We start from the raw sequence: 13,076 nt of genomic DNA, 5'->3' as shown, positions 1-13,076 counted from the left end.
TGCCCATGTTCACCATTCTGTCTAGATGTGGCACGCAATAATCTCCACAATTCTATCTATATGTGATGCATGCTAATCTTCACAGTTCTATCTAGATTTGAGCCATGCTAATCTCCACAATTCTATCTGAATGTGACACAGGCTAAACTTCCCAATTCTATCTAGATGTGATGCATGCTAATCTCCACAGTTCTATCTAGATGTGACGCAGGCTAATCTCCACAGTTCTATCTATATGCGATGCATGCTAATCTCCACAGTTCTATCTATATGTGACGCAGGCTAATCTTCACAGTTCTATCTAGATTTGAGCCATGCTAATCTCCACAATTCTATCTGAATGTGACACAGGCTAAACTTCCCAATTCTATCTAGATGTGATGCATGCTAATCTCCACAGTTCTATCTAGATGTGACGCAGGCTAATCTCCACAGTTCTATCTATATGTGATGCATGCAGTTCTATATAGTTCTGACACATGTTAATCTGATATAATATGATATGATAGTTTATTTATATAGAGCCTATACACAATGTGTTTCGAAGCGCTTCAAGGCAAGGGAGGGAACAAGGGAAAATACAACCACATTCTTACAGGCCATGAACAGTAAGGATGTGAAATTAACTATCGTACTCGGCCTGACGACATTTCAGATAGTGCAAGAGCTAAGACATAGATAAGGAAGGGAAGGGGAGAGTGGTAAGGAAATGGAAACAGACAGGCGACTACAGTACTAGGCCTGACGACATTTCTGGTAGAGCTGGAGAAAAACAAAAGGGGAGGGAGAGGGGTGCAGAAAGGGAGGGGAGGAACAAAACAAGCGACTATCATACTAGGCCTGACGACATTTCAGATAGTGCTGGAGGCATGTTGGGGAGGAAAAAAACAGTAATGGGAGGGCGGAGGAAACAGAGGAGGCTGCTATCATATTAGGTCCAGGGACAATTCTAATAGAGCAAGTGCATAGAAGAAAGTAAGGGGAGGAGATAGGAAAAGGGAGAAGGGAAAGGAGGAGAGAAAAGAGAGTAAGCAGTCAAAAAGAGTGGAGAAGCAAGAGTGGAGAGCGAATACAATTGCAGAAGTAATTAGTAACACATAATGTTGCAAGCCAGGATACAAGATGAAGATGGGAACAGCATGATTCAGGGCCACCATGAGTACAAGATGAAAAGGAAGTCCAGCATGAGAGTTGAGAAAGAGTGACGCATCGTGAATGAATGAATGAAGTCCATAAAGGTCAAATCCAGCATTGGCCACAAGACAGTGATGGTGAAGGAAGGCACCAGGTGGGCGGGGCTTGCTAAAATTCTATCTAGATGTGATGCATGCCAATCTCCAAAATTCTATCTAGATGTGATGCATGCTAATCTCCAAAATTCTATCTAGATGTGATGCAGGCTAATCTTCAATTCTATCTAGATGTGATGCAAGCTAATCTCCACAATTCTATCTAGATGTGACGAATGCTAATCTTCAATTCTATCTAGATGTGATGCATGCTAATCTCCACAATTCTATCTAGACGTGACGCCGGCTAATCATCAATTCTATCTAGATGTGATGCATGCTAATCTCCACAATTCTATCTAGACGTGACGCCGGCTAATCATCAATTCTATCTAGATGTGATGCATGCTAATCTCCACAATTCTATCTAGATGTGACGCAGTCTAATCTTCAATTCTATCTAGATGTGACGCATGCTAATCTCCACAATTCTATCTAGATGTGACGCAAAGTTATCTCCACAATTCTATCGAGACGTGACGCAGGCTAATCTTCAATTCTATCTAGATGTGACGCATGCTAATCTCCACAATTCTATCTAGATGTGACGCAGGCTAATCTTCAATTCTATCTAGATGTGATGCATGCTAATCTCCACAATTCTATCTAGATGTGATGCATGCTAATCTTCAATTCTATTTAGATGTGATGCATGCTAATCTCCACAATTCTATCTAGATGTGATGCAGGCTAATCTTCAATTCTATCTAGATGTGATGCATGCTAATCTCCACAATTCTATCTAGACGTGACACAGGCTAATCGTCAATTCTATCTAGATTTGACGCATGCTAATCTTCAATTCTATCTAGATGTGATGCAAAGTTATCTTCACAATTCTATCTAGATGTGACACATGCTAATCTCAACAATTCTATCTAGATGTGACGCAAAGTTATCTCCACAATTCTATCGAGACGTGACGCAGGCTAATCTTCAATTCTATCTAGATGTGACGCATGCTAATCTCCACAATTCTATCTAGATGTGACACAGGCTAATCTTCAATTCTATCTAGATGTGATGCATGCTAATCTCCACAATTCTATCTAGATGTGACGCATGCTAATCTTCAATTCTATTTAGATGTGATGCATGCTAATCTCCACAATTCTATATAGATGTGATGCAAAGTTATCTTCACAATTCGATCTAGATGTGACGCAAGATTATCTTCACAGTTCTATCTGGCAAAGGAGCCTTCAATCCCACTTACATTTTAACTGGATTATTACATGGCCTGGGTTCTCTTTATGTGACCCTCCAGATGTTTTGGACGTCAGCTTCTTTTAGCCCCAGGCAGCATAGTCAGTAGTAAAAGATCATGGGAGCTGTATTGCAAAACATCTGGAGGGCCACATAGCGAGCAGCCCTGATGAGGATAGGTGGCTACAGCAGAGCAGAAGGCATGGGAGTGGCTGATGCCATATGGATTCTCTGTGCCTAGAGGGCAACTGATGTGATGCCCCTGGGTTTTGCCGTACCCCTTGCTAGAGATGGGTGGCTGCTGCCATGTGACTTCTCCATGCCACATGGGTGTTGTAGCCTGGGACCTTCCAGAGGGTGGCAGGAGCAGCAAGGTTTCAAGGTTTGATCAGGCCTGGAAGCTGTGTGTGACTGGTGCCGTGGGGCTGCTTCATGCCTGGGTGGACGTGGGATGCAGCTGCCAGTTGGTTTTTCAAGGCCTGCCATGTGGTGTGTGGCTGGAGCATTGGGGCTACAACATGCATGCTGGGAGGTGGGTTACTACTGCCTTGGGCTTTCCAATGGCAAGAGTGTGGTGAATGGATTCTTATGGGAAACCTTTACTCTGCTTGTAAGCGATCCGTAGACTTTGCCATGGGGTTTTCACCATGCCGGGAGGGTGGTAGTTGGCAGTGCCAGTGGGTTTCATAATGCATTGAAGGAATTGGGTGCCTGATCTGGCAGGGCTTCACCGTGCCTGGCTCCTGCCAGGGGGCTACACGATGCCATGAGGGAGGTGTGGGTTTCATAATGCATTGAAGGAATTGGGTGCCTGATCTGGCAGGGCTTCACCATGCCCGTCTTTTCCCAGAGGCCTTAACAATGCCATGAGGGAGGTGAACTGCTACGGCTCTGGGGCTTTGTCTTGCTGATGGTAGCTGCTGGCAGGGGATTTGCCAGGGCTTGTAGAAGGCTGTGGGGCTTCGCCGTACCTGGAGGAAGGTGGGTGGGGCTGTGGGCATGAAAGTGCACTAAATAAATCAACAGAGATGATAAAGATTGCCAAACAGATGTATCAGTACAGCCAGGGGGTGAAACAGGCCAATGTGCCAGAAATACAAAGGAAAGGGGCCACACGACAGAATGGAAACAGGAAAAGACTGAGAGCTCTTACCCCAGCCCAGACAGAGGAAGCGCTTCCGGACAAGGCGCGTGCGGATTTTACCAATGACGGCCAGGTAGGACTGCCACGCCTCGGTCAACACCCAGCAGAAGGAGGAGAGGAAGAAGAAGTGTAGAAAAGCAGCAATCATGGTGCAGACGCCCTGGAAGAGGAGACACAGGGTGCTCAGCGTGGAGCATCAGACATCAACACCATCACACCCCACATGAGCCCATGAACTGACGAAGGAGCGTGCCACAGCGTGGACTAGACAACCACCGGTGTACTAGCCATGGGCAAGCAAAACATTCACACATGGTGCACTGTGTGCCAGGGAGGAGCTGGCATTACTGCCAAGGGGCCTCACTATTCTCCGCTCCCTATTCCCCTAACTCACTGTCCCTCACAGAGTCTCTGCAGTGATGGCTATCATCCCCATGGCTCCCTATCGGGCGACAATCTACCTTCGAGGCGATGGGCATCACCCACTGGGCTCTCCACAACATAGAACCAGAACACCTGGAGTACAAACTTACACAATACAGGCCCAGCAAACCTCAGATCAGGCGCAGCACTTCTGATTGCCTTACTTCTATGCCTGGTGAGTAGCTGGCAACATGACACTTTTCCCACTTTGGTGGCCATTCGTTTACCTTGCTGAGTGCCTGGGACTGGCCCACCAGAATGAGGACATTGGATGCCAGAATGGACAGGCAGAAGTTGAGAAGGAGGATGGATCGCTCAGATTTGATGAATCTACCATGGAACAGAAAACAAAGAAATATTTGCACTGTCAATATGGCTTCTGGGTATAAGCAAACTGATCCATCTGTTAGAAAGCATCATCTTGAAATAACTGCCTGGCCGTTAGACGCTGCAGAGATTTTTTGAAATAGTAAAAATATGAACAGAAAGTAACACGTTTCTGCAGCTGTATTGCACAATATAACAGTTAACACGGTGCTAGACATAATGTAGGAACATGTATAAAATTCTCCAGCCTTGAGAAAGCACCTATTTTGAGCGAAACATGTGTCGACTGAGAACGAATACAATAGAACTGTAAAGGAAGCGAACATCCTGGCTCTATCCCACGTTTTTCATAGTCAAAATATTGACTGGTAGGCGCTGCATATGAAAATGTTAAACTGCTACGTGTACAATGAAAGTAATAAAAATTCGAAAATTAGAACGCAAAAGTCAAACTGAAAATAATAGTAAAAATAAAGGGGTTTTAAAACAAAGTCGATCATCAAACCCCTACCCATACCTCCCAGCTTAGGGCTTATCGGGCAGAAAAACGCAAAGCCAAAAATAACCATTACTGGAATAGAATCAACAACGCTCCTAACCCGTCCAGGGAACACCACTAGTTCATCTGTGAATGCCATTCACCAGCATGCAAGTACCTCAACCCATCCACACACAAAACCTCTGCGACTCCCTCTCAGACCAGTTCCAGACATAGCCCTAGAAAGAAACAACACCATCGCCTCGAAAGTGGCATTGCTCACCCCTCCCTCACCTGGGACATCAGTACCGCTTCACCCATCCCCCGCTCCTCTCATCCTTCACTCCTTTCTCCCACCCTGAATTTATAAAGATACAAACAAACAGCCACGCCTCAGCATCCCCCGGAGGCACCTGTTCCCACACTCTACTTAAAGAAATCCTGACATCCACCTGTGACTTCGCAAGATACATTGTCAGCATTTTCCCAGCAGAATTCAAAATCTCCTACACCAAACCTTCTTTAAAAAAAACACCACCGATCCCTTGTCCCGATCAATTACAGACCCATCTCAAACAACCGACTTATAGCTAAACTAGCCGAGTGAGCGGCATACTTACAACTATGCCAGTTCACAGAATGGAACCAGAATTACGACCCCACCCAATCAGGCTTTAGACCCTCATGAGGAACCAAATACTCCTTAGTCTCCATCTGGGATGAACTCAAAAGACACTCAGACTCTGGAAGCTGCGCCGCCCTAATCATACTCTACCACTCGGCAGCCTTTGCCAGCATTGACCACCCCACCCTCACGAAGAGACTTCACTCTCTTGACATCAGGGACTCAGCTCTAAAGTGGGTAACCTCCTCCTCTTCAACAAACCCCAAATCGTACACTTGTCTCCTTTTTCCTTGACCTCCTGCCCTGTCACACCCTCTCCCCACTGCTCTTTAACCTCTACCTGAACCCCTTCCCACACTCATTCAATCCCATGGCATAACCTGCTGCATTTATGCAGACGACACCCAAATTGTCTTCACAATCCCAAAAGATCACTCTGCCTCCTCCCTGGGGCTCGCAACATGCCTCTTGAACATCGAGTACTCAGTGACTATCAACCACCTCTCACTCAACGCATGCAAAACTGAGATCATGCTCTGCGGGAAGACCTCCCTCTTTCCTCAACTCACCCCGTGGCCTCTCTCTCTAGGCCCTCTACCCACCTCCTGCAACGCAATCAAAAACCTCAAATGAATTATGGACTCGGAACTGACACTATCACATCACAGCAACTCTGTGACAAAAAGCTGATACTTACCCATTCACATTCTACATCGCCTGTTTCCCTACCTCACCGGCCCTCACAGAGTCTCGACAGTGATGGCTATCATCCGTTCACACTTAGCATATGCCAACGCCCTGTACCTGGGAGCCACCGCATCACAGCTAAGTGAACGCCAACGGGTACAAAACACTGCCACTAGGCTCCACCTAGTCCCAGGCCCAAGAGAACATATATCCCCGGCCCTCCCTGTCCTTCACTGGCTCCCTATCGGGCGACACCCTACCTTCAAGGCAATGGGCATCACCCACTGGGCACTCCACAAAAACAGAATACCTGGAGTACAAACTTACACAATACAGGCCCAACACATCTCAGATCAGGCACAGAAACTTATGATTGTCATACCAGTGACAAAATCAGCAAGCATTGGGGGCTCATTTTTCTCACTTTTAGCACACACCATTGGTAACTCGATCCTTTTAACTATCCGTCGCCTAGAAGATCACCTCGCCTTTAGGCAGGCTCTCAAAACCTAGCTCTTCCCGTCAACAGCCTGACAAACTCATCCCATCTCCTGGAAGATCTATTTCTCACCCCTTGAAGGAATGCCGGGGCACCTGAGGATTCAATAAGGGGGGACACATCAGCAACCCCTAAGAAGGTACCGCAGTCAAGCCTTGATGAGAAGCCCGGCATGATCTTCTCCAAACAGGTATCAGTCTCTCTTCTATGGAAATGCAAGCACGCATCCAGAAAAATATCTATACCTGCACAGGCGTGGCCCACTCAACCGCATACCTACCAATAAACTGTATTCGAATACACACCCCGAAAATATGCATAATCCGATCCTATAAAATACAGCTGAGACGAGAAAATTCGGCCCAGCTATCCACATAATCTGACCCTTGGGACTATCCCGCCCCCCTGACATTTAGTCACGGCACCCATTCTCTCACTGTATAACTATGGGTTGCTGCCAGGAATCTAGCCCCCCCTACCCACGTTCATGCTGGCTAGAAATGCACACACATACATTTTAGAATTCCTTTCCTCGCCTCTTACACCTCTGGCTAAGGTCTTCCGAAGGGCATCCAACCCCAAAATTGCTTCAAGGCCATATCAATGGCAGTAGGCGCTATACAAGTGACATATAACATACAAACCATCCCCTTTCCAAACACAAAAATATAAATCGTCATAATCGTGGGATGTTAAATAGGCGAGAACCGGTGCCTCACCCAGTTGCGTCACCGCTCTACTCATCAGGTAGCAATATAGTAACATTGCCTCCCATATTCTCCCTCTCATGCACGTTTCTTTACACATCACTGTTTGCATAATCATCACATTCATGACTTAAATCACTGGATGTTTATTTTGTTTTTTAAATTCGATTTTTTTGTTTATTTTGAAATTCACAATTTCTCTGCATTTTCCATTCCACTTGACGAAGAGTCAGCATTTTTCTTTCTACATTTTGGTAAGAGACCAAATCCAGGTGGCGTTTTTCCCAGACGGATACCAAGGATGACCGGCTCTACCTCCTGCCAATGTGGTGCACATTGGTGCTACCAGTTAGCCCCAACCTAATCCTGCCAGCGATTAGTGTATGATTGGTATGCCCAGGATAGCCCCGAAATAAAGGTACTCTATGATCTTAATTGGGGCGATGCCCAGGGCAGCATTCCTCTCCTTGGCGTAAACGACCATCACGTGGGCCCTCCGAACAGCATATGCATCGATTAGAGGACTCCGACTGCAGCATCGACCTTGCACATCTGTTGCAGTACAACTAACCAGATGTGTTGTGCTCATTTTAGGAAGTAAAATGTGACAGAGACAAAGTTGCATTTTGGAGTTTTGAGGATGAGAGTGATGTAGCCATGGGATACGGCGACTGCCACCCGTTCCGTGCTGTAGCCCTCGACGGAGAAATACGGAGCTCCCCAGGTCTCACACTCTATCCTCAGCCCCGTGTGCCGCTCAGACCAGTCATTGGCATTACTCGGTAAACATGTGGAAAGTGCCTGAATTGAGATACAGAAGCCTCCAGCTGGCGGGGAAACCTACGTTGGGATCCGCGAACCCCACTGAATGACACAAATCGGCTGTTTCAGCAAGCAAGAACGTCTGCGGGCCCCACACAAACATACTCATGAGGTTCTGTGAATATATACATGACATCAAGAATAATGGCTTACTGTGGCTTAGAGGAGCAGCCTAGAGGACCAACAAAGAAGCTTCCAGAAACAGACCGTGCAAGTCGATCTAATTCAAAATGGCACATGCAGATCACGTAACACTCCCTAGTGGAGTCGTGGGGTAGTCCAATGCGTCTCAAATGGGAAGGTTGCAGTTTGTGGAGACCCAAAACAACCATCGATCTGCTGACCCTGCACGCTGATGGTTCTTAGGAGTGTGGAGTAAGGGAGTTAGGAGTATGAATGTGTAGGTAACAGTGTGGTGGTGTAGTGAGCAGGAAGAACGAAGTGGAGAAGACGCGGGGAAAGAGAGGAGTGCGGGAAGGGAGGCAATGCGAGAAAGCCAATCGGAATAGGAAGAGAGGCAACGGAATCAGAGGCAGCAGAAAGGAGAACGCGAAGAACGAAGGAGGCACGGAGCAAGAGGGGAGCAAAGGCATTGCACGTATTCATTCATAATGAAATACAAATTCTTGCCTAAAGGTTACGACGGTAATTCCAAGCTTTTATGAACAGCAGAGAGAGTTTGGATTGATCGTAGCCCGGAGATCAAGAATTCCAAAGAGTTGGTCCACCATCCGAGGATCTTCTCACCGGCGGAACACAAAGAGCTAGAAAGGGAATAGCAGTGTATTTTTGTAGCGAGGTAGGGAGGGGCCATCTCATGTAGAGACTTAAAACCGTACAGAGTACTTCGAATTGGATGAGCCTGAATTGTCAGCCCGTGTAGAGTATGACGAGAGTTTGATATATGACTAAAACTTGGCTGTATGACAATCATGGGTATAAGTGTATCAAAATAAGTAATGGACCTGTGGTCTTGGCCGGGAAGGAGGTAGGTGGAAATACATTGCAACATGTGACAAGGTGTTGCGGACGGGGCATTGCAACGGTCTAAGTGACTAGTAACTAAGGCTCTTGTTACAACTTTACACTTGCACTAATGAGTAAATCCTATATATATATAATGGTGCATATGGTCATAAAAAGTAGTGGAACACCACTCCCGACCGTTCCCGCTCACTTCGATCACTGTTAAGCCGGACTGCTGCGTTTTGAACTTTCTGAAAAATACGAATTTGATTTCCAGGAAGGGCAATTAAAAGTCCTTTGGAATAATCTGAATTAGAATTGGTAAGAGTCTCAACTATCCCTGCCTGTTCTTTTTCTGGAATAAAGGCAAGAATCTTTCTGAGAGACACTCTATAAAAGACTGATATAACTGTCCTACTAATGAGAGATTGTGGTTCTAGCTCGGCTTTCCAAAAGACACCAACGGTCTAAACTTTGTCAACATAGGATGAGGACAGGCCAAATAAACAAGGAGGCATAGGGAGATTCAGTGAATGTTATGAACATTGTTTGGACAAAGGAGCATATTTCTGTTTTTGCAGGATTTTACTTAAGTTTCATTTAGCACCACCCAGTTCCGAATCTTAGACATACACCTTGCTAGCTTGTCCCAACTCTTGGTAGGGTTAGTCCTTCCAAGGTAAATGTGTATGTTGTCTGCATAAGAGGGATTATAGAACTGATACTTCTTAAACCGAGTCTTAAGAGGCTGTATATATTTAACAAGGGGTCCCCATGAGCATTGCCGCAGGCACAGGTCGAGCATTTGAACAATACAGGCCTTACTCTACTTTTGGAACCTGTATCTGTTGAACAGAAAGGATTCAAACCAATCCCAGGAATTACTTGGCTGGCGGACGAGGAACTGAAGATGCCTTAAGGGAAGGTTATGGTCGACCCGTCGAAAGCTGCAGAGAGGTCTCGAGGATCAAAGCCGATATAAGGCTAACACCTGCAGGTGCCCGAATACCATCCAAAGATGCCAGGCGAGCCGTCTCTGTCCTATGCCGGGCTGAAAGTCAGGCTGTTGCGCATTATGGCATTCCACTGAAAGTTGAGCCGATACCACCTTTTCCGGTAATTTGGAAATACAGGGCAGCTCAGCAATAGGTCTGTAGTTACTCGTGATGGTAAGGTCCAACGATCCAAGAGGAGACAGAGAGAGGAAAGAAAGAAGAGGATCAGGGGGTAAAAAGAGTGGGAGTGAAGGAGGAAGAACGGAGAGGATGGGACAACCCCTCTCACCCTCAGATAATGGACACAACAGTTACCCAGACACGGCTTAGATTCCGGATATGGTGGTGATGGTCAGGGGACGACAGCAGGCCCAAAACTACAGAGTGAGACCGATTCAATAGTTGGGGTCCAACAGAGTGAAAAGAGTGACGCTGGATCCCTTTTAGAAGGGCTTTTTCTTCATGCAGCTTTCTCATAGCTTTCAATGGAATACTCCAATTGCATCTGCTTACTGATCCGGATTCCTTTTACAAACACTCCTACCTCATGATCACTCCCCTATACACTGGCACATTTATCAGCCAATCAAGTAACCAGAAGGGGATCACCCAAGATGTGATCAAGGGACACCTTTTAAAAGGTTTTCGTAGTAGAGTACTCATTTAGATGGTGGGAGAGGCCCACTTAGGGAAATGTGCTGTTTTATTAAGGGGGAAGCTTCTGTACTGCCCCGTACCATGGCAGACATGTATTCTGTAAATGGTGTAGGATTTCTGTTAGGCAGAATCCACTGCAGTTCCCTTGGGGAGCACTTGAGCAGATTAAGACTACAGGTATATGCAATAAATTCCCTTTGGTATCAGTCTGTACCACAAAGATTTGGTTGGAAACTGTGACTGAGCAGTCAGACTTATCTCAAGAGGAAGATGAGCAGTATTCAGGGTTTACACATTAGGGCTTCAGTACTATGGAATAAGGAAACGCTGTCCAAAGCTTTGTATCAAAAAGAATATATATATATATTTTACACACACTGATGTTCACACACAAATCACTATTATAAAAGAAAGTTAAATCAGTCAAGAAAAGTATATACAACTCCCTATTTAAATTGTAGACAAGTTTGAGCAAGAGTGAAAACTGAGCAAAATGGCACAGTGAAAACCAAGCAGAAATGGCACTCTATCAATTTCTCAAAAGGGAGGGAAAGGCCAAGTTATACAGGAATATACTCTTAAACACACCAGCAACACTTCCCAAGAAGACTGTGAACAAGGTAGGCAAGGCAGTACTTTAGCATGTATAATACTGAGGTGAAAACCGAGCAAAATGGCACTTCACAAGTTTAAACAGAAGGAAGGAAAAGGTGGTTACAAGAGTTAGGTGCACCAACACATGTCTAGGTGAGAAGCAATCTAGAGAAGGCAGTTGTAACATATTTAGCCAGAGTTAATAGGCCTGTGCCAGGGTCAGTGGTACAGGGCAAAGTGCCCAGGAGCAAAATGTTCTTGTAGCTGCAGTCAAGTCTTTGTTAAACGATTCGAAAAGGTCGATGCAGAAGGTGAAAGACAATGTTAGATGATAGGGGCGGCCAATCCAGTAGGTAAGTAAAGGATTTAAAACACCTTTAGCGAAACCCAACGAATAGGGGGGCCTGGCGGAACCATGTACCTTAAAATGTAGAAGAGGCTCCTGCGGTGGTGGTAGTTCCTGGCAGTTCCTGCAGTTCGGGAGATCCAGCAGAGGAAGAGAGGCTCTCGTCGTGGAAGAAGGTTCGAGTTACTGCGCTGCCCAGGTACGAAACCAGCCGCGGTGCTGCCAAACGAAATAAAAGGTACGCTCTATTAAATCGCAGTCCAGGCGGACGGGTGCCTGGCTATCCGGTCTCCTAGTGCGGGGCACTGGCGATTTGACCAAGGCAGGTCTGGGAAGGTGATTGGCGAAACTGGTTGGCCCCACCAGCTCAAGGAGAGAAGGTTCTTGTAGATGAAGATCTTCTCTCATCGGGTGGAAAGAAGTGGTGAGACGCTGCAGCAGAGCTTCACCGGTGGTTCAGTCGTTGCAGATGTCTTTGGCTTCTCTCCTCTTCGGCTTCTTAGTTCCAGTGGCGACGTCTTGCTCTTCCAGTCCTCAGGACCCTGCTTTTATGAAAAAAGACCCCCATTCATACAGCCTAGCTGTCACTCACACAGTAGAGTGGTCGCCCTGGCAGGAGACCCTCCAGCCTATCAGGGCAGAGTGCGACTTGGGTTGCTTAGGCAACCCTATCCAGGAGACCTACTCCCCCTCCCACAGAATGGGTCTACCCCAGACTCAGTGGCGCTGAGAGGAGGGCTTCTTGGAAGAAGCCCGCCAAAAGGACGAACAAAGGATCCCCAACCTGGGTTAGGATCATAGAGAAAGACACGAGAAAGAATTATTATAAAAGTTCTGGCAAAAACAAACACCGGATTAAAGTTAATAAAAATATAAACCGCTGGTTCGTTAGAGGCTGTAAGTAAAAGTGGTAGCATCGAACAATGGGAAAATCCCATAGGAAAATATTTGTGGTCAAATGTTTATGGTAGTAACCACTGCCACCAGCCAGAAACTTTTGAGAGAGGGACTGTATGGTACCCTCTCGAAAATGAACATAAGGGAAACATTATTAACCCTTTCCAGTACTTCCATAATAAGATGGTTTGTACTAGTTTAGTTCATAACTATTGGCTAGTAAAGTCAATGGGGACTTTACATGCCCTGGGAGACAGTAGTCAGTCCCAGGGTATGGAGTCTATGTTTGGGTGTCACTATGGCACCCCTGTGTTACGGCACTGAGGGTGCTGTGTAACACATGTGTATAAAGATGGTTCCTATGAGGGTGAGATAAACCCCACAGACACTAAACACAAAAAAAATAGCCTAGAA

The 13,076-nt window shown here is 46.1% G+C and overlaps 1 protein-coding gene across 12 annotated transcripts in view; it reads right to left on the bottom strand.

Moving 5' to 3' along the window:
* Positions 1–13,076, bottom strand: part of ADGRB2 (adhesion G protein-coupled receptor B2) — a 1,170,899-nt gene that overhangs the window by 289,387 nt on the left and 868,436 nt on the right. For all 12 annotated transcript variants that reach the window (XM_069622503.1, XM_069622504.1, XM_069622505.1 and 9 more), the window contains 2 exons: positions 4,290–4,392; positions 3,649–3,799 (listed from right to left, as the gene is read on the bottom strand). In XM_069622503.1, the coding sequence (XP_069478604.1) occupies positions 3,649–3,799; positions 4,290–4,392 (254 nt within the window). The remainder of the gene's footprint in view (positions 1–3,648; positions 3,800–4,289; positions 4,393–13,076) is intronic.

This window comes from Ambystoma mexicanum, chromosome 11, assembly GCF_040938575.1.
Source record: "Ambystoma mexicanum isolate Mex_15411 chromosome 11, UKY_AmexF1_1, whole genome shotgun sequence".
Classification (NCBI taxonomy): domain Eukaryota; kingdom Metazoa; phylum Chordata; class Amphibia; order Caudata; family Ambystomatidae; genus Ambystoma; species Ambystoma mexicanum.
Note: the sequence above shows the minus strand (reverse complement) of the source record. Positions and strands in the feature narration are given on the sequence as shown.